Consider the following 24,000-nt stretch of genomic DNA (forward strand, 5'->3'; position numbering starts at 1 on the left):
ATACACACTGTTAGCAGCAGTGAGATTAATGCAGAATTGGCAAATACGTGAGATTTAAAATCATTTTTTTTAAAAAATAATTTTATGTTGTATTGTTACAGAAGACAAAAGTTGCAATGGCTTTTCAGAATAAAGCTGAAGTAATATGATCAATAAACACTTGACGGAGATTCTAAAATAAAAATGATTGTCTGCTAGTAAAGACGTGTACAGTACGATACACAAGTATCGTGTGGGAAATTGACAAAGATTACTTTTGTTAATTTTTTTTCTTGCATCGTGCGTGTGTTTGAGAAATAAATGCTTGTGTAGAGATTCAGTTGCTTGTCTGGCGCTTTGTTCAAATTCGCAACTCTCATTGGGTAAAACAGAACAAACGCGATGGTGGATAATTTGCTTAGTAATTAATACTTATGCATCGAAATCAGCATGGAAAAGCTCCTCTATACTCTCATTGAAAGAACTGAAAGATACTGAAAGCAGTGTGTCCTAGGTTTACTTCAGTCAGCAAGAGGACATTATCACATGACAAAATTTGAAAAATAAGGGTAAAAGATATTCAATTAATAAAATGTCAAACTCTACAAAAAATCTTCAGAAAACTACTATAAATGTTCAAAATTACCTAGAATTGACAAAAGTTACTTATCATTACTTAAGCATTAAAAATTCAAAGCAAATTTGCCTGAACAAATTGGCTTTACTGAACAAAGTTTTTACGCACATTGTTCTTGCATTGGTGCAATCTTTGCATCCTTTTTTTAAAATTCAAAATCAAATTACTTGTTCTATTATTATAGTAAAAAGAGCAAAAGTGTGCCCATTCATCATATCACTCATCCCCAACTTCGCAATTAGACAAAATTGGCAGAAAAGCGAAGTAAAATATACTAAATCAACTCAAATGCATATCCCAATCATTGACTTTCAATTTTTCCCAAAATCTCAAAATCCATAACCACAACTTTCTCCCTATAACCTGTAGAGTTTATCTAGAAGTTAGGCGAGCTTATACCGCAAATTAGTCTTGTTCTGTCACTTATCACCACGCCCCCCTCTATAGTTGCCTCCAGCTCGTTGTCCTGTAAATTCTCCACACGCATTGTAGTCTAGCTTTCCCCATGTTCAAGAATTTCGACGTATTTTATATTGGGGAAGGTCCACTATGTGTAGGGTATTCTATAGTATTTTAATCAGGCGTAAAAAGTGCTGGGATTCCAATTTGTGACTAATCTCCATACATTAAGCATATTGTTATATAATGACAGTTAGTGGTCTCCATATATTTACGTATATGGGTATATTGTACGAATACACAAACTCGCACATAGATTTTACTTTGATATTAATTCTTTCAGTATCAATAAAACTATTTTCTTTATAGGGAGATCATAGTGGTAACCTAGAGAAACATATCAAGCGAAGGCATCAAGATAAGCTGTCATTTCTGCAGAAGAAGAAAATGAGAAATGCTATCTCTAGTAATCCGAAAGCCAATATTCTCCTAAATGTAAAGATGACCGCAGACATCCTCAGGCAGTCTTGCATCCGACTCATCTCGGAGCACGGACGTCCTTTTTCACTGATGAATGACCAAGCATTTCAAGATATAGTGAATCCTCTTTTGGAAGCGATGCCAGCTTCTGACAGGTGCGTATTTTCATCAATGTCGTCAGATTGTCCTTTACATGTATTCCTTAGTATGTTCACATTGTATACGAATGAAATTATTTTCATTGTTAGTAACGGACAGTCTTAATCAGTGTTCGGAAAGTTACTCGAGTCAGTTGCTTGGTTCAAAAAGTAGGTTCGGTGCAGCTACTCAATTTAAAGAATAACTTACTTTTGCAGTTACTTTCTGTTGGATATTTTATTGCGAAAAATTGAACACACCCAATGATCATTAATTACAAGAAAATAAATATTTAAGAAATTTTATTTTGGATTTTATGTCTGTGGTATGTCATCGCATTGTAATATTATGACAACAATCAAGATTAAACCAAACACTGAAGTTTTAATGAGCAACTAGAAATGACGAATTGCAACAAAGCGTGGATGTCCTAAATTCAAAATGGAACGAAGCCCAGCTTTCTTGCCTTAGTAGGAGATTCCGAAAAAAAAAAAAGGAAACAAAAGCGTCCAGAAAAGAAATAGTTGGAAGCTAAACTACCCCTCTAAGAGAAAGGCCCTTAAATCAATTTGACGTATACAAACAAGACTAATTATTCAAATGCCAACAACTCTAAGCTGATTTTTCAAAGGATGACGCTTGGTCCGCGCATAGTCCATCGCAGCTATTTCTGGCTTTCAAGACAGAACCCACTCCTTAACTAGCTCAACTACTGTCCTCGCGTAGCTGGGCAGGACTGAAATTTTGGAGGGCTCCCACCAGGAATTTAACCCTGGACCGCTAGCGCCAAATGTTAAATCACTAATAATTTGGCTACGCGGGAGCCCATAGTTGAAACAGTGTTGCCAAATTTAACTTTTTCCCCCAACGCTACAAATTTTAAAGTTAAAAATTTGTCTTAAAGAATAGTAAAAGTAACGTCATAAAGTTACATCTATTGCAAAAATGAAACTCTGCTACGGTTACAGCTACCTTCTTTAGTTAGAATTCCTTAGAAATTCATTTCAGGTTACTTCAAATACATTGATTTTATTGATCCAGCCTCATGTAATGAAGGTAGAGAGTTCTGTATATCCTTACAATGTTTAGAAGGAATGCAATTACGTTAAGTTAGTTTTTCAAATAACTGTAAAACTAGTTACTCACTGACATAATCATGAGTAATTTCAACTGCAACAGTTACTCTTTGAATAAGTAAACTAAGTATAACTGTCTGGAAAAGTAATTTTCTGAAGACTGATATGTATGAGACACATTTTTTCATCAAATGATATTTAACACACTTTTGTACACTCAAACAAAACTAATTAATATAAAGTTTTCAAATATTATGTCAAATTTTCCTCAATTTTACAAAGTTGTTACATATACAGTGCGTTCGTTTTAAACTCTTATAACACAGGTTAGGTCGGAATATGTAATATAAATACTGTATAATTGTCTGCATGCTAGACGTTACGGGACGAAAATGCCGGCATCTGTCCCATATCACGTGCTAACTCTGCGCAGAGACAAAACAAACTCACTGTACTCCATATGCCTAGAGACAGGTTATGCTAACATTCTGTAGCTTTCCAGTGCTGGATGGAACTGAGCATGCAGTACAACTTATTTAGATATCCCCTATATACTATTGTTAATATATTTTAGAAAATAAAAAAAATATAGGTGTCACATATATCCTTTTCACAGCCTTAGGTATATCTGAATGAAGCAAAAAGACCTATTGCCAAAGCCCAGTGCTGTGACCAGGGAGGGTGGTGTTATAACTTCCTCATTAGTTCAAACTTTACTAAAGAGCGTTGATTGCATCAAATAACACTGTTTATTGCATGCAAGCTGCGTTAGTTTCTAGACACACTGATAGAGGTTAACCTATTATGGTTTTAAATAACAATCTTTTTCACTTTCACCAAAAAAGTGTTCTGCTTTCTCATATTTGTAGCATTTGCCTAGTTGATGAAAGCTTGATAATATAATTAATTCATACTATTTGAAAAATATTTTTAAGAATTTTAATTCTATTTTGGGTTTGAAACAAATGTCTTGAAAATTTCAAAAATCAAGAAACAACTTATCAATTAAGGATTAAAGCAAATTTTATTCTCTGCAGGTTTATCGTGAACAAGGAAGGTGTACGGAACATGCTATTCAGTCAGGCCCAGCAGATCAGAGAAACAATACGCGGCGAAATGGAGGGAAAATTGATACATCTAAAAGTTGATTCTACTTCGAAAAATGGACGATCATTCTTTGGTGTCAACGTCCAGTTTGTTGTAAATGGGGCTCTCCAATTGCGTACTTTGTCAGTTCAAGAGTTATTTGTGTCTCAAACAGGTAGCAATTTGCGTTACGAATTGTTGAACATTCTGGATAAGTATAATGTGCCCGTGGAGAATATATATAGTTTAACTACAGACACTGGAGCAAACATGATTAAAGCCGGGAAACTTATTGGGGAAGATCAAGAAACAAAGATGTCTAATATTTCTCAAGACACTTACGAAGATGAAGATATTGAAATGGAATTGACGAGTAAAGATTATCGTCTCCAATCCGTTCGTTGCGCGTCGCATACTCTTCATTTAGTCGTGAATGATGCTCTCAATTCCATTCCTGAAGTTAAGGATATTATTGTGACATGTCAAGCAGCATGCCGTGTCTTACGATCGCCTACAGCACGGCGTCAATTGAATGCAGAATCACTGCCGGTACCATCCCTTGATGTCCCGACAAGATGGAACAGCACAAATGATATGCTCCAGTCACTTTTTACACTTAAAAAGTTCATAGGGGATTACTATCAAGAGCAAGTTAAAATAAAGCAAGAAGACTGGATATACATTGAGGCTATTTTGACGTCACTGGAACCAGCCAAAGTAGCCACAAAGAGGCTGCAAGAAGAACAGCTTCTACTTGGCGACTTCTACGGGATATGGCTGGAGGTCGCCTTAAAACATCAACAATCAACACAGACCTTGCACGCCACATAGTAGAGGGCATGGACAAACGAGAAAAACAAGCATTATATGTCAATAACGAAGAGAGACTTCCATCATTATTTGAGTATCCAGGATTTCTTGCTTCTATTTACATGGATCCCAGGTACTTTTCTGTTTTAAGTGAAGAAAACATCCATGTGGCGAAGGTGTATCTCCAGAAGTTGTGGTTAAGACTTGAACACATGAAATCCTAATCAGTGTGTGGAGAGGTAAAGAAACAAGAAGATTCCAGCACTGAAGATGATGACAGTGACCATGTCACAAACTACTTAAAGAAACAAGATTTATTGCGGCGGAATACCATATCTGCACCAAAGTTTAATATTGCGTCATTATTGGACACTTACTTTGTTTCAACTCGAAGACTGAAAAGGACTGAAAATGTTCTAAATTTCTGGGAAATTAGAAAATCAAGTTGTCCCGAATTGTACATTTTGGCTTGTATTGTTCTCTCTACTCCTGCAACACAAGTTAGTGTCGAGAGACTCTTTTCATCTCTGAAATTCATACTAAACCCACTCAGGTGTAATATGGCAACCGAAATTATTGATGACATACTTGTTATTAGAAATAATTATATTTTCATGAAAAAAAATCTAACTAAATCTTCATTAAAAAGCAATCTCAGAAATAGCAGCACAGAATTGACTACAAACATTGTAGCAAACTTTGTGGAATCCAATGATACACCACAGAAAGATCTTGTACAACATGTTGAAAATGTGGGGAATATTACTGTCTAGATTAATAATGTATATAATTACTTGATTTTTTTTGTGATCTTATAGTTCATTATACATAAGTAGCTGTAACCAAAGAAAATCTTTTCAGAGGTTCCATAAGAAGTAATTTAAAGAACAATTTTGCTCGTACTTGTTTAATGTTTCCTAGTAATTAATACATTTAGTTTTGAGTAGCTGTCTTACCTGTTCACAAAATTGCACAGATATACTGATGTTATACAAGAGTATGAAATATATTTTTATTCATGTCAAATTTGTGGAATTCTGTTTAGTTTTAAATTGACACCTGAAGGAAATGACAGTGTATTTGCTTTGTTTTGAAAGATACAAAATTTCTCTAGTTTTTTAAGTAATAAGGTCTTTTTTTTCCTTGTTTTAGAATTTACCTTGGAATGATTAAGAGAATAATAAAGATATTCAACAAAATTTTAAAAACTGTTTCAATATATACTTTTCAGAACCTCCGTTCTATTCTTATGCTTATACAGTACGAATGCATACTTTAAATATATGTATATTTACATTTTTTAAAAAAAAATTGAGCTTCGATGTTGTAGGGAGTTGAATATATGGCAAATATTGTTATTCCTTGGTTGGTGAACAAATCCTAATTTTTTTTTATTGTATTAATTCCCATGATATCTATTTCTTTGTGAGAGATTAGTGTAAATTTTTAGATTTTTTATGATAAATTTGACAGCCATTTTAGAATGTACCTCAAAATGTACCATTTAGAGCAAATTACTCAGGAACACCACTCAATAACAGACGTTACTGTTAGCCTCCTAATATGTAACCTAAAATCAATTCTTGTTTTTCAAACACGCTACTTCCTAAGGTTAAGTTTAGTTCTCTTGTTATAAAATTCTCTTAATAAAATATCAAAAAATGGCAACATCATTGTCATTATCTTGTCTAAGTAATTATTGCATGGCATCTGATAAATTATCAAAAGACGCACGCAAATGCAAATTAATGTACATTAATTACCTTGATGGACGCACGTGTCTGCCTGTGTGTGTATCCAAATCAGCATGTTACTTTCTAATGTTCTGGACAATGAGTTTTTGAAGAATGGAAACCGAATAGTCAATCACTCTACTACCAAATCATCCCGTGTAACAGCATGGAATGTAAATGGAGATGACAAATAGCATCCACATATCTTTTGAACTTGACTCATTTTGTTAGAATCAGTCGTTCCACATGTCTTATCGATACCTCAAAAATACTGAACCCACAATTGTAATATTAAAATGGGCTCCAATAACTATCAAAGTTTAATTTTTGCATGGCTGAGTTGGGGTCATGTAAATTCTTGTCCTCGCTAAAGTACAGTATGCGTACGTTGCACAAGACTATATAAAAACAAAGTAAATTTGTTACACACACATAAGTGCGCGCCCGCAATTGCATAGCTGAAAGTCTACTGAACACACACACACATCAACTTTCGAGCACTAACGATGACCATTGCCATAAGCACAATCTCTGGCGTGTGTCCAAACATGCACTTCTATGTTCACTATCTAGTAGTAGCAATTTATGGTAGAAATCAATGGTCACTAAAAGTGCATGTTACAACGTCTGCCCACACCTGGGAGTTAGGAATGGAAGACATCGCCATTATGTTATTAAGTGTCCTGTTCAAAATGTCCTTACTTTTATTTTTAAGAAATTTGCCAGAGAACGAAGCGCGATAGTTTTCAATTACATAGAAAATGATGCACCCCCTCAGAGGAGTAACCACAAATTCTTGTCTGCGGGGGGAGTACTTGGATAAACTATTAATAATAGTAGTAATAATGGCACTATTATTATACGTACACAATTTATATAGCCTATATTAATACATTACATAATGAATTCATTCGCCCCCACAACAAACAACAAAAAATATGCCTCTGAAATGTGTGCGCTTCTTCTCCCCCAAACAATTGTTCATACATTTAAGACTCAACTGTTTGTAATAGTCTGACGTACTTACTTCTTGTTACTTCTCCCTCTGGTAATTTACAATGCATTACAGAAAATAAATTGCTAGCGAAGCGATCAAGAAAACTTTTAGATCCAAATTTTTGCAAACTGAAAACAATATTGATTTAATATGGCGCAAAAAAATCATGGAGGCCCATGACATTCTCTTTTACATTTTTTTTTCTATTTACATCGTTCGGCGTCCAGGGCTGACTGCCGCCGTCCCCTATACATCGACCACAAGGAAAAAAACCTTGAGACGAAAAGTCCCCGCGCAGCTTTCCCTTCTTCCCTCCACCTCGGGCCATAAGGAAGCATGGTCCACTCTCCCCCTCCCCTACAAGCGGGAGTATGGTGTACAGGAGTCGTGGGTCTGCGCAGGTTGTTTTGCTCATGGTTCCACTATAGCTAAGGGTTTGAAATTGACAAGACTGTAAGAAAAGCAGATATTGCGAGCGAAACGAGCTAGACAATTTTATATAACTTTATTTACATTTGTATAAAGATATAAATCGAAAGGGGGCAATTGCCCTTCTGTGCCTCCTTGCAGATGCTCTTGACCGTCTGGAAGAAATAATGCACGAAAGACGTGAAAACTAAATCCGTCTTTAGTATCGTTTTGTCCTGCAACTCTTAGATTCTGCAACCTTTCTTTCCATAGTTCAATGTTTGCAACCTTACCCCTTAGAATTGATTTCCGTCCAAGGTTGAGGCCCAATCTCCCCCCCCCCTGTGGTTGCGCCACTGCACCTTCTTTAGCCGTAGTTGTTTTGTGAACTTTCATTGGCTTAAAAATACTTCATTTTCTTCAAGAGCATAATATAGTTTAATAACCGGCGATAAAATTCCTCTCCCCTAAATTTCTGGATTAAAGTATAATAATATAGGGGCATGGAAATCTGAAAGGGGGGTGCGGATGGCCACCTCTCTCCTTTAGAAAACGAATGTCAGCTAAAAGTATATATTTCACACGTATAATTTGATTCCAGTCATAGTAATTTACATTAATTATTATAATGGGTATGCAGGAATGCGATAATTTCGAATTCAAGTGGTGTTTCTTGAGGGGGCAACACTATTATCGGGGTAATATGCCCCATGGAAAAATACCTCGCTTCTCCCTCCGTCGAAAATATCTGCAGACGTCCATGATTAGGGCGGGGCATTAACCCCCCCTTTGGACTTCGTGCGCACGCCTATGGCTACTCATTTCTACACTACATGGAAGGTTTATTCAATTTCGAGCCAAAAATGTAATTTTCAAATCAGGGTTTTTAAACGTCCACGAACCCATCAACTAATGGGTTCTATTGGGTTCCGCAACAATACCGGAACCTGTTCTATCACAGTGTAAATTCGGTCCAAGTTGCGTATTGTTTCATTTCAAATATGGAACTTAGACCGTCTTTAAATTGATCCGGAACGAAGGACCCTGTGCCGTATTTCAATTGATCCAGAAAAAAGGTTCCTGGAACTTATTTAAATACCTTAAACATAAAAAGGCTCTTTACGGTCCAGATCCATTTATGCTTGCTAATATTCCCTGCTGAACCTGAATTGAATTGATTTAAAATTCCTGATCCTTTAACAACCCTGGTGGAAATTCATTAATTTACAAACAACCATATTTTTAACGAAACATTAATCCCACACAATATACTGAGTTATTTTTCGCAATGTTCCAATGAATGGCAAGAGATTTGGGCTATTCCTTTTTCTTCCTTGATGTTTAATAGATTATATTTGTCACGCACCTATAACGTTACTAGCAAACATTTGTGAATTGTTCTTTCCTTGTAACGTTAACATCTACCATACTGAATTTATTTACGTTCCTTATGCAGATGGTATGTACCCAACTGCATTTTGTTCCGTTCCGCTACAGTGGTTTACATTTTGTTACATTCCTATGTAACGTTAATTAACCATATTGCCTTTCACTTCGTTCCGTTACGGAGGATTGCATTCATTACGTTCCTATGTACCGTTATTTACTACCATGTTGCATTTCGTTACGTTTTTTTGTAACGCTAGTATATACCACAATGCATTTCGTTACTACGTTCCTTGTATCCTTGTAACGGTAGTATATACCATATTGCATATTACGTTATGTTCCAATGTGCTCATTTCGTTCCGTTCCTTTATAACGTTAATATCTACCATAATACATTTTGTTACGTTCTCTGTAACGTCAGTCTGTAACATATTGCATTTCGTTACGTTCCATGGGTACCAGCAGCTGAACCATACTCTTCCTCCTACAAAATGGAACGTACCGTGTAACGCAAATTGGGTACGTTACGACTCCCTGATTGGAACGTCTTATGTGCAGACAAAAATTTTATGGTTTCTTTTCTTTTTTTTCAAATATGGAATATATAATGATTAAATAACAAATATTTGCTCACTCTCTCTCTCGCTCTCGTTTTAGTAGTGTTTTATTTAAATATACTAATAATTTCGCCTCCAATAAAAAAAATGGGCAAGCTAAACAGTCATAAATACGGATGTACTTATTTGGGCAAGAAAACGCGCGTTCTAATTGTTGTTGTTAGTTTGGTTTATTTTACTTCGCTTTTCTGCCACATTTGGTTATCGCAAAAATGAGGATGAGTGATGATATGATGAAATTGATGAAGGGACCTGACAAAGAACAATTCACGCCGGGATTCGTGACGAGCGTGCATTCTTGTTCTTATGTGTTATACTCTGCCTGCAGTGAATAATGAGAAAATTAGAAATGAAAAATGTATCCCAGAACTCAAAAAGCCAAATGAATATCATTGAAGAAAGTAGAAAAAAGGTTTGTTTAAAGTTGTGTTTTGTTACCCATCGCTTTTTCTAGCTGTATAGATTTAATCGGAATAAGTGGCTAAGAGCTTGGGAAGTCGTGAGATACAATCATAAACAGAGAATTCTAGGCTCCTGATTTCACAGTGCCCTGCAGATGCACTGGGAAGAAATGATTTGTATTTTCTTCTCTCATCCATCGCTTTACCTAATTTCTGCCATGACGATGAACGTTCATTAAATTAAACGGGTGAAGAGTGGTTGCAAATAAACACTCATGCAAAGGCCAGGGTTCGAGCCCGGATCCTTCAGTAACGAGATCGTGTGATGGGGAAATTATGGAAATCAAGCAATGCAAAATTTTTGAAAAAAAAAAACGTTAATCATATATAAAGATGGTATTTCAAAAATTCAATTGGAAATTACTACTCAGGAGAAATGCAGTTTGCTTTACCGATACCCACGTATCCGAATGGTTAGCGCCTTCCTCAGATGTTTGTTGTCGGCCGACCTCCGTGGGGGACTGGAAGTGGTCCCGGATCTGTACCCGATGGAAGTATATAGTGGTTCGGATCCCACATTAAACTATAGGTCTAGTCCCGATTAGCCTTTCTGTGTATAAAGTGGACTTAAAACGTCAAATCAACCATCAAATCAACCAACCGTGGGGGAGCGGTTACCACAGCGCGCTACGACATCAGGAGTTCCTGGTTCGAACCCCTACCTGGACATGGGTGTTCTTTGTGTTTGTCCCTTCATTAATTTTGTCGTATCATCTTCGCGATTAACCAAATGTATAAAAAAGCGAATCAAATAAAATCATTCATTGATTGATTGTTTAATTTGGTTTATTTTACTTCGCTTTCCGCCATATTTGGATAATCGCGAAGACGATATGATAAAATTGATGAAGGGCAAGGGACACACAAAGATCACCCATTGCCAAGCCGAGATTCAACCCGGCATCTCTGGCTCAGTAGTCAAATCAAATCGTTTTTTATTTTCGAAAGTGGGTGGAAGTTATGTGTACAATTTTTAGTAGTCATTCCTAACTTTGCAATTTTTCCTGTATTTGATGTTCTTCTTTTAGGAATACTGGGCCCTAAAAGGGTGGGGGGTTATGACCCGTTGGGCACGCCACTCATTGCTACCCCAAGTGTCGACGTCACCGCACGTCACTGCCCCCTACACACAGAGATTGAAATAGGTTTTCCGTGGCACAGGATCCATAAGTACATGTCGTAAACAACCAATATACGTATATATAGTGATATAGGGCAGGACTGAAACATTTCACGTTCGACGCTAAGGTCGCGAGTCAAACAACACACTGTTCTACTGCGAACACCAGGGCCGTAGCCAGCCAGGAGCCAGGGGCATTGCCGTTACCCCCGTTTTTGGGGGGGGGGGCAAGTACTTGGATAAACGTGCCAACAACAACAATCACAATAATAGTAATAAAAGTAGCATGAAAGGCATTATTATCCTCATAAATCATGCAAAAAGGGGGTGGAAGTCGGTTCTCACGCATTTGTGTTGAAACAGAGGATTAGAAATATTTTTTTTCAGCACGTCAATTTCACATTAGCTAATAATGGAAAACAAGCACACAAACTGTTTTTGAAAGAAAGAAAGTGCATGATAAATGCATTCCGAATGTACAGACATATGGCATGTAAAATTTCCATCTACAATATTTTCTTTTCACATGGAGGGACGTAAAATAAGAAATACATATGCTAACACTAAATTGTGTACATATTCAAAATTTCATTAAAGCATATATATTATATAAATACATTACATAATCAATTCATCCAACTCGTAACAAACCAACATTAATAGCAAATAATATCACGGGCCGCCATGGCATTCTCTGTTTTAAAACTTTTCTCACTTAGATCGTTCGGCGCCCAGGGCCGACTCCCCCTACCCCCTTGCTACGGCATTGAACTTGATGAGACTGTATAACATTTTATAATATATTTCTATTTCATAAAATTTTAAATCAAGGGGTTGCAATTACCCCTCCATTCCCCCTCTGCAGGTGCGCTTGGCCGTCTGGAAGGAAAATGCAAGAAAAATATGAAAATTAATTCCATCTTGAGTACCCTTTAGCCCTGCTACTCTTAAATTCTGCTAGCCTGTTTTTTCTTGTACTTTAATGTTTGACCCACACCCTGGCCCCTCCGCTAGACTTAATTTCCGTCTAAGGTTGTGAGCAATGCCCCCTGCCCCCCTCTGGTTGCGCCACTGCGTGCCTGGTTAAGGCACCATGCAATGAAAAACAATTAGTTTTCAGAGAGGAGATTTTTGTTTGCTCGATCATTCATTTAGATAAATGAAGCTGTAATATTGTGTGCATTTCCTGGCAATAAAATAAAAACTGCTTACGCTGAACTGAAATCGCTAAGTATATAAATTCTCCTTGGAGGAGAGAGCTCCTCCTAGGACTTCGTAGGATTTAGGAGCTACGTAAGTAGGCAACACTGGCTGAAGCTGTCCACGTGGTGATGAAACACCTGGAGCGACACGCTGCCGGAGGGCTGTTTCCTTCCAGCAGGTTTTGCAGGCGCCCGGGTCTTGTTGAATGTCCAGTTACCTTGTAAGCGCAGAGCGCCTTGAAGACCAAGAACCCGGGTAAAGACGCAAGTCGACTCGTTGCCGCGGGCAGGCGAGCAGGTATACCTGTCCTCGCGTGCAAGCGGGCAGCGGGTAGGTAAAAGGCAGACTATGCTGGCCTCTGAGTGCAAGCCTTTCACGTGGAATGGGCAAGTAGAAAACAAAAACAAGAAATGACGAAATACGCGCCCTTAAGGCGCACAACGGATTCAACACGACACGAAGCGATCCATCGCAAACCGTCTCAGGGAAGGACACCGGACGAAACATTTGACTCGAGTCACCTTGTGAACGGTTTGCGACAAAAGAACGAAGGTCCGTGGAATTTGATCTCGCGTGGAGCAGTTTGGTCAGGACGATCTGCAGATGCGCCAATCCAATTACTTCAGGCACAGACATCTAATCAAGACCGGAAACAGGTACAACTTGAAGCCAGCAATTAAATGAAGTCATTGAATATTACATTAAATTGTTAATATCGCTTTTTCGAACCAATTAATTCACAACATACAAAATGATAATATCAATTATACATGGATGTTGATACATCCATTCTGCTGTAAACTGTCATACTTATAATTAGACCTCGGATTTTTAGGTTCTAAAAAGTGTGCTTTTAGGTTCCTAAAATAGGTTCTAAATGCACTAAAATAGGTTCTAAAAATCTTAAGTTAGGCTCGAAAAATCCTGAAGTAGGTTCAAAAGATCTTAAATTAGTTCAAAATTCGAGAATAATACTGTGAAAATGGGACACCTATATCCTGAAATACGCACTATTTTGCATAACGTCATGTGTGTTGCCTAACCCTACGGCGATGGCAGAACTTAACATTGGAAATTTGCTATTAAAATCCAATCCTTGCCGTATAGTTAGGCAACAATCGTTTTTCATGTTATCCACAGTCAAACTCCGCAATTTTGTCTGTGAGGATCATCTTAGTGCTGGAAATAATCTTTCAACAAAAGCATAGTCAGTGGTGCAAACTTTCAATGCTGAAATGTTAGTTTGCAAGGTGTGAATGCCACAAAGCACCGAAGTGACGCGAAATTGAGCAAGACCATGCGGATCAGAAGTTTGCACTTTGTTGTGGTCAGGTAACAGTAACACCACACATTTCGCTTTGTTTAGAGCTTTGAAAAATCACCATGGACTTGGAGGAAGGGAAATCTACAGACAGTACGTTTCAAACACGTTCCTCATTTAAATTTTTCGTGACCAAAAAAACAAATGCCTCTGTGTGACAAAAATCCTCTAAAACCTTCAAAAATATATAAAAACCTTTAAAAAGGCTTGATTTAGGCACATAAACCTAAAATAGGTTCTAACAAGCAAAATAGGTTTTTTAGGCACTATAAAAGTTCATCAGTTAGTGCGTTTTTTTAACGGAACGCTGACATAATTTACTATTTCTTACATACCTGTAAAGGAAAAAAAAATAGGTTACAAGCCTAAAATCCGAGGTCTACTTATAATGCATCATTACCCGCTCCCCAAATTATAAAAGACAGACCTAGAGTGCGCGTCAAATCTACTGCATTTTTCCTTGAACGGCTGAACAGCACCAGCGAATCACAGACGTGCGGTGTTCTATTCCGACACAACTGTATACTTGCAAGAAAACAGTTATTTAATTTGTAATATACAGACAAAATAATACATCCATTAGCAGGTATTGACTTAATTGGTTGCAATCACTGTGCAGACGAACTTAGAACCGCAGATTCGCTAACTGCAATGTCTATTGCGTTGAAGAGACACTGAAACTTTAGAGCGAGTCGAGCGAGACTGAATGCGTTGCAGAACGCGTGGAATCGGTGATACCAGTGTTGCACATCCCACTATTTTAACCCTATGTTTATTGTAGAGCGGCGAGAATGGCTGAATCTCCTGTTCAGCGCGCTGTTTTATCCGAATGTTATTTTGGGCTTCATCCGAAGGGAAATGCTCTTCAAAGTCAAGCAAGATGTTTTAAATGCATAATCCTCCTTGCGGCAACAAGATCAAAGTAAAACAGGGCGTGAGGTGAATGTGCACACGAATTGTATCACGGGTCTTGAATGATTTGCGGTTTGAGTTTAGCAAGAGGAAACGATTGTTTGTTGTTTGACGAGAAAAGAATCTCCGCGGTATTAAAAGATATTGCAGTGAGAAGAAACATGTTTATTATTTGGACGAGACGTCCTTCAACTCGGTGGGTGGGGGAAGGGGGAATAAAACATGGAAGGATACCACCGTGCAAAACCACCGCCAGGGCTGAAGAAACTGACGACGAGGGGAAGGGGGAGGCTTATTGTTTCACCCACTGGCAGCAATGAAGTATTTGTTGAAGGCGCATATTTACTGTTCCGCGCAAAGAAAGGGTGATTATCAGCAAGAAATGGACAGACCAATATTTGAATCCTGGTTTAGTGAAGTGATTCATAAATTGAAACCAGAGTAATAGCAGCAGACAATGCACCTGATTGTATATATCACCAATAACAAATCATGCTTTTTTGGTGGTATAACTTGAATTGTGTGTGTCTTACAGGGACGGATGTATTGCGGACGAAGCAACCACGTTTTTCATAAATGTATTTCTTTCTAAATCAAAAACAATAATTTGTCATTAAATTCAAGAGGGGCCTATTGTTGTTTACTTTTATCTCCGTTTATATTTCGTTTTGCGTGCTCGAAATATACACACATGCTCTCATGTTTAGAAGGTATTTCGCTCTTATATTAAGTAATGTCACATTTATTAAATAATATAGGCTATGCGCAGAAAGTACTTTTAAAATTTTATGTTTCAGGAGACAAAGAGAAGCAAAAATACATTCAGCTTGACATGCATATGGGTTTTGATGTGTTGTGCGGTTGGCAATACTGTGGATTTTCTCAGTGTCTGCGATGTAAGCAGCTCGGGGGTTGAGGAAAGACTGGCACGGAAGATTCTGAGCTCAGTTCTCGCGCGGATTGATACATGAAACCTGCTGCAAACTTAGCCTGACGCTCGGCTTAGTTCCGTGACAAGGCGTTTCGCTCAACCACGCCGTCTCTTTTCCGTGTGAGATTTCGATATGGCACCTCTGCACTGCTATTTGGCTATTGCCATATGCAGGAGATTTGACGCGCACTCTAGACCTAGAAAAGATCCACCAAGCTTTCTGAAACCTCGGAAAATATACGAACTACAGGCTTCCCCGTAACTTAGCTTAGCGACACTAGCGCCACTGCTCCCACACCAGTGTTTCAAATGTCTTGTTGGATCTATACTCCGAGTACTCGAACGTACGCAAACAAATTGACTCGTCTTACGGTTGTGTTGGATGAGGGGGTCATGATTGGATCCGGTGTGCTGCTGGCCTAGAGCTCTGGTTTCACAGGCAACCTACAGGTGGATCATGTTCCACTTACACATACAGCCCTATGAAATCTTTGTTATGTGTCTTTAATCAGGTACAAATAGTGGCAGTTGCTAGATGTACCCTACAAAAATAGATGAAATATCACCTTTGAAAAAACGATTTTAATTTTTCGGTATTTAAATTTAAGACGCAGGAATGTCATTTGGAAACAATAGAGCTAGCTTTGAGTAGCGTGTTTCACTACAAAATGTAGTTTACTTTATTTAACTTTTGAACGTTTATTAAAGAATCTATATGTACCTAATACTGTCATAAACTATTCATGAATGTTTTATTAGTAATAGGCAAAAATTATAATGTTATGTTTACGTACTTGTAGTGACATCTAGCGTTAGAAAAAGTGATAACAGAAATTGCTCCATTTTAACACATTTCTGACCTTATCTTTTAGCGTTGTACAAGTGCCTTGTCCTGCCTTAGTACCATGTTGTTTCAACCTTACATGTCCAACGATAAAGGTTAGCAAGGCAGAAAGATTTGTATTTTATGCAAAAGCAAATGTTTTCAGTCGCACTGCTGAAACCTTCTTTCAAAAAAGAGACATTATATCTATAGTCAACTCTGGATGTAGTGAACTCAGTTGTACTGATCATTCGGCTATTAAAATTATCCGATATACGATCTGGTGGGATTTTTCGGAACTACTCTATGTAGGATAGGAATTAGTTCAAAGTATGGAAAATGTTCGAAAGATTAACGTCTACTGTTCAGGTTTTTGCTCTAAATCGTTTTGTGGGTCAGGGCAATTGAAAAGATTGCATGTGTTTCCAGCCTGCATTAAAATTTCAGTATTCACCAAACGTCTGAAATTTCTTTATTTTCTTCTTTTTCACATTGGTACTTACGTATTCTGCATTCCTAAGGATTCTTCAAGGTGCCATTTCGTTTCTTTTCACGCAAATAATCTCAATTTTCAACATATCGAGTAATTCTTGTTTGTTCATTTTCGCTTGCGTTACACGCAATATGGCGGAGAAATCTTGACTAGCGTTGTCGATAATCAGTGGTTATGCAGTGTTGCATGTAGACCCACAAACCATTCATAAATAGCCCCACGAACCATTCACAGATAGCCCCACGAACGATTCATAAATAGCCCCACGAACCATGCACGGCAAGGTTAGGTTAGGTTCGGTTAGGTTAGGCAAACATGTACCTAGTTAAAATTGTCATCTTCAAAATTGTCATGTTCTTGGAAAACAACGGTGTGGTTGGAAACACTGACCGGGGGTTACATCATCGAACGCACGCAACATTTGATTCACGTAGTGGAAGGACATAGAGGTAACAGATTTCGTTCATTGGAGAGACATTAATCTTCAAAAATACATGATTTACCGGCAAAATAAATTAACCGATTGGAAAAAACACTTCCACGACCTTTCAAAAGTGTACGGAAAGTCAGTTCGGTGAGTACTTTCTCCTGTAAAATTGACGAAATACGTTTTGCGGATACAAAAATTTTACCCAGCCTGCCCCCGTGACGGAGTGATTAGAACATCGCGCTACGACGTCAGTGATCACGGGTTCGAATCCCGACCTGAGCATGGATGTTCGTGAGTGCCCATCCATCAATTTCATCATATCATCACTCATCCCCATATTCGCAAAATTAGCCAAAAGTGGCACAAAAAATAGAAGTAAAATAAAGCAAATCAATCAATCAATGCATGTGTTTCCACCCCGTGGAATCAACTAAATGAAATTTGTAAATAAATCAAGGAAGACAGAATTGATTGACCGAAGATTGGCATGGGGGCTAACATTGAAATGTGGCAAGGAAATTGGAAAGAATGCACCAGTCTGTTCCCTTTACTTTACGAAAAATGATTCTATTTTCATGAATATAAAGTCTTAAATTGTTCTTTATGAATAAAACTTTTTCCCGAAAACAATGTATTATGTATGAAATTTGAAACAGGTGAAAATCGATTAAGTGAGAAGATGAAAATGGTTTGAGAATTGATTAATGTCTGTAATCATAAAGGTAACCAGGAAAAGAATATCGACATGCTACATGTTGCTGTTTCATTCAGTAAGATCTTTTACTGTGAACAGAGCCTCGATGAAATTGTGAATTCTATTATTATTATCCTGTGTTATTAAACCAACCTGTCTCGTTGTTGGAAGAACTGCAACGGTATGTTTACATTTTCCTCCTCCCCAAAGCTTTGCAAGTACAGGTGAATTGCTTTATTTTCAAATCATTTCCTAGAGCCCCAGTTAGAACCTGAGGTGCAGATGAAACAGAACTGCTTTGAAAAACCGGTGCGTATACATTAGTTTCGTCTGCGTTTTCCGTGTTATTTTTGCCTATCATAATTAAATGCTTCGTTCTCAGCACAGCTTCACCTTTGTTATAGTTCCTGGAATTCACATCGCATTCGCAATATTTAAAAATATCGCGTAATTTAAACGTTTCTTCCATACCAGCCATGACAACACGCTGCTATTACATACTACTACTGAATGTAAACAAAGATTTATCCTACATAGAGCGGCCATATTGAAAGCGACACTAGCGCTCAGGTGGTAATTTTAATTGCGAATAGTGAACATGATCGTGCGCAGACTATTTATACGTCGTCGCCTTGTAATCAAGAGGTCCCGGGTTCGATACCAGTGGAGGCACATAGTGGTTCAGATCCCACTTTAAACTGTAGGCCCAGTCCCGATTAGCCTTACTGTGCATAATGTGGACTTAAAACACCAACTCAATCAATTATATTGGGGTGACTTAAGGGGAGTTTCAATTGCCTATCGGCACAATATTACCCTAATTGTCATAACATCATGTTCTTTTCTCACAGAAACTATTAGGCATATGAAGATGAGATTTTTGACATGATGAGTTCCGAGTATTCGTTATAGTACTAATCAATTTAAAAATAACTTCCCATAATTACTATTTGCCGTTATTAAACACTATTATTCTCAATTTGTAAATTGCACAGAGCTTCTTCATAAATCAGTTTGGATCTATTTTTTCTTCTGGGATTGCTACTGCAATCTTCTTATTATGTATAAATGTAAATAAACTAATAAGCCTTGCGAGTTGAAGAACATTGTATTATAGTGGGACCGCAGGGGCAAAAGATCCTGCGCAGAACCGCGTCTCGTGTACATCTTACTCGCGCATATACGGGAGGGGTAGAGTGGAGCAGGCTTCATTGTAGCCTGAGTTGAACGGGTGGAGGGGAAGATGCGCGATGGATTTTGGCCGAAGGTTATTTTGTTTGTGCTCGAGGAGGGATAACTGCGGCCTGATATTTGTTAGATCTCTGTGCGACTTATGAAGTGAAAAACGTCTTATTTACTACGTGATTATGTACTGATTATGAGAGAGAGAGAGAGAGAGAGAGAGAGAGAGAGAGAGAGAGAGACGGGGGGCATCTGAAAATTCCTTATTTTTTAAACACCGATATTATTTTAATTGTAGGTGCCACAATTTTTATTATTGGGGGACGCATTAGGACCCCCCCCCCGGTCCTTACGCCTATGATAGTGAACGTAAAGAGCTTGCCTTGACCCAAATACATCTCAAACTTCACATGTAGTGAATCCTCAACTTCGGTTTAGGTGAACCTACAAAAGGTCCATAAGCAATTTTGACTGTTAGTATAGTAAAATTGTTTGAAGTTGTTTTAAGCTCACTTTATGCACAGACAGGCTAAATCGCGACTGGACCTACAGTTTAAAGTGTGATCCGCACCACAGTGCAATGTGCCTACACCGGCTATCGAATCCGGGACCTCTTAATTACGACTTTACCATTACGCCATCGGAGAGCCTCTTGAGTACTTCAAAATAAAGTTCCATATATGAATGTAAATGTTAAGTATTAAACATCGTTATCCTTTTGTTTGCAAGTCTGTTGATAGATCGATGAATCCATGATGTAAGTATTTGACATTAAAGTCATTATAGCTTCTCAAATAGTACAGTAGTTAATCGTTTTGTGTTTCAAGTAAAGGTGTGTGTAACACGCGTGCGTATTACACTACAGTAAGGACTTGAACAATCGGGCCTCTATGGACCAGTGCTTGCCAGAACGGCTTTTTCATTGGATTACGCGTTGTCAGCCCGTCGAGTCCCATCGCCGATGTTTTCTGGCTTTCGAGACCGGGACGCGCTACTTCTTGGCTGCGCAGGATAAAATATCACTATACATAACAATTATAACAAACAAAACAATTAATTCAATACATTATCCTTTTTCATTTACTTGTATTTCCAATTCCTAAGTATAGATGGCACGCTCAGCGCCGTTCGGTCAATGAGCGTGGAATGCGAGGTCTTAAAAGTAGGTCTTCTACCAAAAGAGTTTGCGTAATTGTTTACATTTTCACTTGAGAGCCTTAGAGCTTGTTCCTCTAAATAGCGTTAGGAAGTATTGCATCATAGCTTCTGACTTTCTCGTACTCAAAAGTATTCGCAGGTACTCTAATATAAATAGTGGAAGAATGTTTCAAAGGGTTGAGAGGGGATTGTTTGCCAAGCGGTCAACAAAGAGAAGATGCCGAGAACTGCCAAAAAGGAAGTCCATCAGCGCTGAAAGGAGGAGAGGAAGCAGGAGAAGCGATAAAGAGCGGGCACAAGCAACACGAACACCAAGCCTGCCTCCCGGAGAGATGAGAAACAGCATCAACTCAGAACCCAGGGAAGAACCTATCAACCAAGACGCTACAATGGAGAAACAGGCCAAGAAAAGGGAATACCTCTTATGATTCTTCTGACGAAGAAGACAAAAATGACGAACCCTTCAACCACCCCAAAAAGCCAATACGTGAACAGACAATCAAGACAACCAAATCTATTATCGTTTCAAACACTTTTCATCCACTTTCTGACATTGACACTGACAATGAAGATACCCCAGACACAAAGACAAAGAAGCCACCGACGGTATATATCTCCAATGCAGAGAGAAGCCACAAACTGACCTCAGCAGTGACAAAGACAATTGAAGATCAAGACGTCAAGATCCAACTACTTCATGACAGAATGAAACTCCAGCCAACTACCAGACAAGCGTACGACAAACTGATCAACTACTGCAAAGACCAGTCACTCAGTTACGCGACAGAAAGACCAACCAGGGACAGGCCAGTCAGGGCCGGCGCGACGGGTGGGCAAGCGCCCACCCAAAAATTCCTCTGCCCACCCGATTGCCCAGCCAAACAAATTCAAGACGTAATTGTTTAGGAAAATATGAATACTTCAATTAGAAAAAGTATTTTTTTGTTTTGACCCCATGCACATTTTTCTTATGAATATTGATCCCTCTAGAAAGGGTCGCAAATTATCCTCTAAAAAGTTTCACTCCTTCACTGTTTTTGGATTTACATTACTGAGTAAGAAAATGAAAATCGTTAGGAAATATGTTCATGAATAATACCTATCAAATTTATAAAAAAATTATAAAACTTGAAATAAAATAAATAAATAAAAAGTAAAACTTTAAAAATTAGTGAATGTGAAATACAATAAATAGAAAATTTAATACAAAAATTTTAAAAAAATCTCTTTGTAAATCCAAATCGCAATAAAAAATGTTGCCTGAATAGTTAAAATTGTGTTACTAGAATAAAAAATTACATAAACTTGTGAAATAATACATTAAAAATTGAAAAAAATGTCTTTGTGAGTAAAATATAAGAAACAAAATGTTGCCTAAATAGATGAAATTGTGTTATTTGAGTAAAAATAAGCCTAAACTTGTAAAATAAAAGGGTAGAAGTTGACAAAATATACTTTTGCATCCAAAATATAATTGAAAACTTTCTTGAATAGACTAAGCCGTCTTACTTTGGTAAAATAAACTTAAAAATGAAAGGGTTAAAGTTGACAAAACACACGTCGTGTGTACAAAATCTAATTCACAACACATTTAAATTGTGTTATTTGAGTAAACTTGGAGAATAATCCTGTAAAGTTGGAAATCTCTCTCTCTCTCTCTCTCTCTCTCTCTCTCTCTCTCTCTCTCTCTCTCTCTGTGTGTGTGTGTGTGTGTGTGTCCAAAATGTAATAAAAGACACGATCAAATCGTGCTATTTGAGTAAATATTAGGCTAAACTTGAGAAATAAACAAATAAAAGTTGAGAACACACACTTTGTGTGCCGAAAATGTAACTAAAAGTCTTTCCTGAATAGTGTAAATAGTGTTATTTAGGTTAAAAATAGGTATAAACTTGTAAAATAATAAGTTAAAAAGTTGTAAAAATATCTTTCCGAGTCCAAAATTTAATAAAAAAATGTTGCCTGAATAGTATAAATAATGTTATTTGAGTAATAATAAGCCTAATAAACAGATAGAAGTTGAGAACAAACACTTTGTGTGTCGAAAATGCGACTAAAAGTCTTTCCTGAACAGATTGAATTGTATTATTTTGGTAATAATAAGCCTAAACTTGTGAAATAAACAGATAGAAGTTGAGAACACACACTTTGTGTGTCAAAAATATAACTAAAAGTCTTTCCTTAATAGTATAAATAGTGTTATTTAGGTTAAAAATAGGTATAAACTTGTAAATAATAAGTTAAAAAGTTGTAAAAAAATCTCTTTGTAAATACAAAATTTAATAAAAAATGTTGCCTGAATAGTACAAATAGTGTTATTTTGGTAAAAATTAACATAAAGTTGTAAAATAATAAGTTAAAAATTGAAAAATGTTTTTTGTGAGTGCAAAATTTAATAAAAAATGTTGCCTGAATAGTACAAATAGTGTTATTTTGGTAAAAAAATTAACATAAAATTGTAAAATAATAAGTTAAAAGTTGAAAAAATGTCTTTGCGAGTCCAAAATTTAATAAAAAATATTGCTTGAATAGTACAAATAGTGTTATTTTGGTAAAAAATTAACTTAAAGTTGTAAAATAATAAGTTAAAAGTTGAAAAAATGTCTTTGTGAGTCCAAAATTTAATAAAAAATGTTGCTGATTAGTACAAATAGTGTTATTTTGGTAAAAAATTAATATAAAGTTGTAAAATAATAAGTTAAACGTTGAAAAAAATGTCTTTGTGAGTCCAAAATTTAATAAAAGTGTTGCCTGAATAGTACAAATAGTGTTATTTTGGTAAAAATAAGGATAAGCTGTGAAAATGTTTGACATAAAGTCAAAGTTTGGTAAAAAATAAACTCAAAATTAAGTTAAATAGCACACAGTAACATACATTTACTACCTAAATCAATAATCAAAGGGTCCTAGGTTCGTTACCCCGTGATAAAAGAAAATGGTGAAAACTGTAGGCCCCGTCCCTAATAGCTCTCCCTTCTTCATAGTACAGATAAAAAAAACCTGCGCTAAAGCGTCCTGTGCCTTGGAGGCAAACCTGAGCGGAATATTAATTGGCGGCGGAAACCGCATAGCTTCAGAGATTTGACCCTTGCTGCGCATTCTCAGACATCCTTTGTTGTCTGATTGAATACCTCCCCTGCCCTACAGTATTGCATAGCTTTCCCCTGTTCTTGCGTACTGGTTAACCTTGAAAAAACCGGTTCTGAAAATCTACCGACGCGTTCTCTGATTGGTGAATCAGCTTCTTCCTTTGTTCTGACGTTCTGACGTCATTTGACCTTGACCGCTCTTCCCCCAAATTCCTTTCTCCTCTACCTGCGGAGTTCACAGTCTCCTGTCTGGCGTCTGAGATCATCGTCTTTCATACCATAATAACATACATTATTACATAGTACTAATTAATAATATTACATATCGCGGGTTCGAGCACCGGGACCGTCCCCAATCGTAATTGGACCTGTACCTACACCCATTACCACCGTTCATAGCGGTTCATAAACCATAAACTCTTATTTTCAATACT

The 24,000-nt window shown here is 37.3% G+C and overlaps 2 protein-coding genes across 2 annotated transcripts in view; one reads left to right on the plus strand and one right to left on the minus strand.

Moving 5' to 3' along the window:
* The window catches only part of LOC145999711 (putative peptidoglycan muropeptide transporter SLC46), a 292,794-nt gene that overhangs the window by 241,889 nt on the left and 26,905 nt on the right, over nt 1-24,000 (minus strand). The window lies entirely within an intron of this gene.
* Nucleotides 1,517-4,626, plus strand: LOC145999722 (uncharacterized). The gene is made up of 2 exons (XM_083137003.1): nt 1,517-1,650; nt 3,747-4,626. The coding sequence occupies exons 1-2, from the start codon at nt 1,517-1,519 to the stop codon at nt 4,624-4,626; spliced, it is 1,014 nt and encodes a 337-aa protein (XP_082993129.1).

The sequence above is a fragment of the Lepisma saccharinum genome, chromosome 15 (genome assembly GCF_977018435.1).
Source record: "Lepisma saccharinum chromosome 15, izLepSacc3.1, whole genome shotgun sequence".
Classification (NCBI taxonomy): Eukaryota; Metazoa; Arthropoda; class Insecta; order Zygentoma; family Lepismatidae; genus Lepisma; species Lepisma saccharinum.